Source organism: Sprattus sprattus (genome assembly GCF_963457725.1).
Source record: "Sprattus sprattus genome assembly, chromosome: 12".
NCBI classification, from domain to species: Eukaryota; Metazoa; Chordata; class Actinopteri; order Clupeiformes; family Clupeidae; genus Sprattus; species Sprattus sprattus.
Genome location: NC_137910.1, coordinates 17,439,211 through 17,444,210, shown reverse-complemented (window position 1 = coordinate 17,444,210; position 5,000 = coordinate 17,439,211). Strand labels below are relative to the sequence as shown.

Sequence of the window (5,000 nt, the reverse complement as noted above, 5' to 3'; positions counted from 1 at the left end):
TGCTCCTGACTCTTCCCTGTGGCTCCTCCTCGGCCTGGTCTAGTGACCTTTGACCTAGTATCTGACCTCCAGCCATGACCTCTGGAGGCTCCAGGCTCACGCCAGTGGCGAACTGCTCCAGGTAACTTAGCAACCGTATGCAGTCCAGCAGTGGATGGGGCAGTGGAGGGGAGGGGGACTCAGCCAGCGCCACAAACTGCCGGAAGCTCCTCCAGTGGGTGCGCTCGGAGGAGTGTGAGAGGTGTGTTGTGTGCGTGAGGTGTGTGTGTGTGGGTGGCTCCTGGAAGCATCCCAAAGCCAGCAGGGCGTGGGAGAGGCGATCGTAGTACCCCTCTCTGTCCAGCAGGTGGCCACTGACGGGGTCCAGGTGCACCGCCGTCGCCATGGCATGCAGAACCAGGAGGAGGAGCTCACTGACGCCATGGCGACCAAGCCCCGCCCACATATCCCCCACTGGCTCCGCCAGCCCCCCCGCCATGTCCACGACCAGAGAGAGCAGACCCTCAAACCCCCCAGTCACACGAAACGCCGTCCAACTGCTGGGGTTCTCCAGTACCTTCAGAACTGACTGCAGCAGGAACACAGATAAGAGATTACAAACAGATAAGAGATTACACTCAGACAAGAGATTACACTCAGATAAGAGATTACACACAGATAGGAGATTACACACAGATAAGAGATTACATTCGGACAAGAGATTACACTCAGATAAGAGATTACACACAGATAGGAGATTACACACAGATAGGAGATTACACACAGACAAGAGATTACACTCAGACAAGAGATTACACTCAGATAAGAGATTAAACATAGATAAGAGATTACACACAGACAAGAGATTACACACAGATAAGAGATTACACACAGATAGGAGATTACACACAGACTAGAGATTACACACAGACAAGAGATGACACACAGATAAGAGATTACACACACAGAGATATAAACAAACAAGAGATTACACACACACAGACATAAACATGCATGAGACATATGCATGCACACAAACTGTGATTGTATCAGGATGTATCTGGAGAGAATAATGTTTAATAATGCATGCACCATACTATATATTCAACAATTTACAATTTTTTCTATCCACAAACACACAAATGCACACTCACTCACACAGACACATACGCACACTCACAGACACTCACTCACTCACTCACACAGACACATACGCACACTCACACACACACACAGACACATACGCACACTCACACACACACACACACACACATACGCACACAGACATACGCACACTCACAGACACTCACTCACACACACAGACACATACGCACACTCACACACACACACACACACACTCACTCACTCACACACACAGACACATACGCATACGCACACTCACACACACACACACACACTCACTCACACAGACACACACACTCACTCACACGGACACATACGCACACTCACACACACACAGACACATACGCACACTCACAAACAAAAACACACTCACTCACACAGACACATACGCAAACCAACAAGCAAATAAACACAAATCATGACTAGAGAAGGACATAACACACACACACATACTCTGAACACATAACAATGGATATCAGCATTGAACAATCAATTCAGCTCTGCCGTGGTCAACTTCATAAAGACATAATGCCTGTAATTTAACAACTTAACAACCTAGAATCAGATTATATGGCTTCTGACAGAGAGGGTATCAACACACACACTTATACGTACACACACACCTCACACAAATACACACAGAGACCGCCCACACACACACCCATACAACCCACCCACCTCTCACACTCATGCTTGGGTGTATAAATGTTTAAAGAGGGTGTGTTGAAGGCGATTAGCTTTGATATGATTTAGCATGCTAATGCTCTGCATCATTAATGCGTCAGAGGGCTTACGAGTACAGACAGACATCACAAACACACACACACACACACACACAGACAGAAAGAGCTTACGAGCAGACAGACATCACACACACACGCGCGCGCGCACACAGACACACACACACACACCCACACACAGACATCAGAGTGCCATCTAGCCTTTACCCACTTCCCACCTGGACTAATCACATTACACACACACTAGACTTGGAGTTAGCATCTCTCCTGCAACAATCCATAAAGCGTGACACCCACAGTATGTGGCTTATTCTGTTAGCGCTAATGTGATTTGGGGGGCGTCCTCTGATGCAATATGGCTCATCATTTCCAGCGTGTCACAGCAGGAAGCTGGGGGCTAACCCAATTGGCTGGGAGTTAGCAACTTCGTGTGTATTAGCAAATCAATCTGAATTTACCCATAATGCAATTAAGCCCCCTGTGGTGAAGGTAATACATTCAGTGGCTGATTATGTTTTAAACAATGTTCTAATGTGTTCTAATGTGTGAAATTACAGAATGAATTCTACAGACACCAGAGCCTGTGCTGAATCTGAGCGAGGACAGTACCCCTGTCTCTCTGACTGACAGTCTGTCTGTCTGTCTGTCTGTCTGTCTGTCTGTCTGTCTGTCTGTCTGCCTGTCTGCCTGTCTGCCTGTCTGCCTGTCTGCCTGTCTGCCTGCCTGTCTGTCTGCCTGTCTGTCTGTCTGCCTGTCTGTCTTCCTGCATCTCAGCCTCCCTGTCTGTCTCTCAGTCTCTGTCAGTCAGTCTCTACATCGCTGTGTGTCTGTCTTTGTGTCTGTCTTCCCGTCCGCCATGAACATTTGGTTTCCCATAATAAACAACTAAACACTTAAATAGCATTAGAAAGGCAGGTGAAGGCAACACACACACACAAACACACGCACACATACATGCAGCAGGTGTAGTTGAGTGTGTCTTTTTCAGAAAGAACCACACACAAACATACTCACACACACTCATACATGTACCTGAAGCAGGTGTAGTTGAGGGTTTCTTTTTCAGAAAGAACCACACAAACACTCACACACACACACACACACACACACACACACACACACACACACACACACACACACACGTACCTGCAGCAAGTGTAGTTTGAGTGTGTGTTCAGTGTGTGTAGAGGAGCAGAGCGCTCCGATGACAGAGCTCATGTACTCCTCTGGGTTGACCTCAGCCAGCTGCTCCAGGATGGTCAGAGCTGCAGGCCGATACTCCTCATCGTCCACGAACACCTTCATATAAGGAACCATGGCCCTGTCCCTGATACACACTACACACACACACGCACACACACACACACACACACACACACACACACACACACACACACACACACACACACACACACACACACACACACACACACACACACACACACACACACACACACCTTCACATAAGGAACTATGGTCCTATCCCCGATACACACTACACAAACACTAACACACACACACATCAAACACCTTTACATAAGGAGCCATGGCTCTGTCCCTGATACACACACTACACACACACATACGCACACATACACACGCACACACGCACACATACACACATACACACATACACATCAAAACCCTTCACATAGGGAACAATGGCTCTGTTCCTGATACACACACACACACACACACACACACACACACACACACAAACATCACCTGTGTTTCTGATGGACCTCATCGTGAGAGCAGCTACTAGTCTCAGCATGCTGGCTGTCAGTTTCCTGTCACTCTCCTCCACTTGCTGCTCAATGCCTGGACACACCCAGAGGACATTTTACCTGTGTGTATGTGTGTGTGTGTGTGTGTGTGTGTGTGTGTGTGTGTGTGTGTGTGTGTGTGTGTGTGTGTGTGTGTGTGAGAGAGTGTGTGTGATGGGGCTTTGATAGTTCAGCAGACTACATGTTGTCTCATTATTGTTTTACCTATTTATCTATTTAATCACAGATATTTCTCCTAAAATAACAGTTTAAGAGAGAAATAACACACTTTATTATGAAAATATGGTATGTTTAAGGGTTTTAAGTGGTATCTACTAGTAGAAATAGAATTCAGCAATTTCACCACTAGATGCCATTAAAAACTACACACTGTACCTTCAATTTGTCTGCAAATGTATGCGTGTGTGTGTGTGTGTGTGTGTGTGTGTGTGTGTGTGTGTGTGTGTGTGTGTGTACCTGTCATCCCTTGCTTGCGGAGGATCTTGGCTTGTCTCCTGAGCTCCAGCAGCAGCAGGTCCAGCATGCCTGTGTCATTCAGCACCTCGGCCAGCAGCCCGCTACTCAGCACCATCCTGTGGAGGGAGGTCAGTACTGCGCCGTTAAACAACTCGCGGGGGTTCTGCTTGAACACCGCCTGAAGCTGCCGCAAAGCCTCATGGGGGATGTAGTCCAGCTGCAGCAGCACGCCCTCCAGCAGCTCGCAGAAAAGCGCGTGCACAGGCGTGGGCTTGCGCCAGGCCACCCCAGCCATCTGGGCCAGCGACCCCAGCGTCCACTCCAGCAGAAAGAAGTTGGCCTGGTCCCACGACCAGATGGTCTGGACGCTCCGCAGAACCTGACAGCACAGCAGAGCGCTTGACGAGCGCAGGAATGCATTCTGGAGCAGCCCGAACGCACGCAGGTTCTTCACCGCAGTACCTGCGCACACACATACATTTATATACATACATGCATACATACATACATACATACATACATACACACACACACACACACACACAAATACATACAAACACACACACACACACACACACATTTATATACATACATGCATACATACATACATCCATACACACACACACACAAACACACACACACATACACACACATATACATACAAACACACACACACACACACACACACACACACAGACACACACACACACACACACACACACACACACACACACACACACATGTAGTTATGGCCAAAAGCTTTCATTGAGTTTTCGTGGTGGTGATTCACATTGTTTCTCGATTATTGAGCAGAGTGATCAGATGTATTTTAATTAATTGAAAAGAGCTTCATTGGCATAAAAAAATTACGTTATCACAAAAACACAATTTTCAC

General features: G+C 47.4%; 1 protein-coding gene across 1 annotated transcript in view; it reads right to left on the bottom strand.

Annotated features, from left to right (window-relative positions):
- Positions 1 to 5,000, bottom strand: part of wdfy4 (WDFY family member 4) — a gene marked incomplete at its 5' end in the record, with an annotated part of 75,134 nt that overhangs the window by 55,451 nt on the left and 14,683 nt on the right. The window contains 4 exons of the mRNA XM_080849128.1: positions 1 to 568; positions 3,009 to 3,199; positions 3,588 to 3,683; positions 4,106 to 4,567. The exon at positions 1 to 568 is cut by the window's left edge and continues 40 nt beyond it. Of these exons, the coding sequence (XP_080705254.1) occupies positions 1 to 568; positions 3,009 to 3,199; positions 3,588 to 3,683; positions 4,106 to 4,567 (1,317 nt within the window). The remainder of the gene's footprint in view (positions 569 to 3,008; positions 3,200 to 3,587; positions 3,684 to 4,105; positions 4,568 to 5,000) is intronic.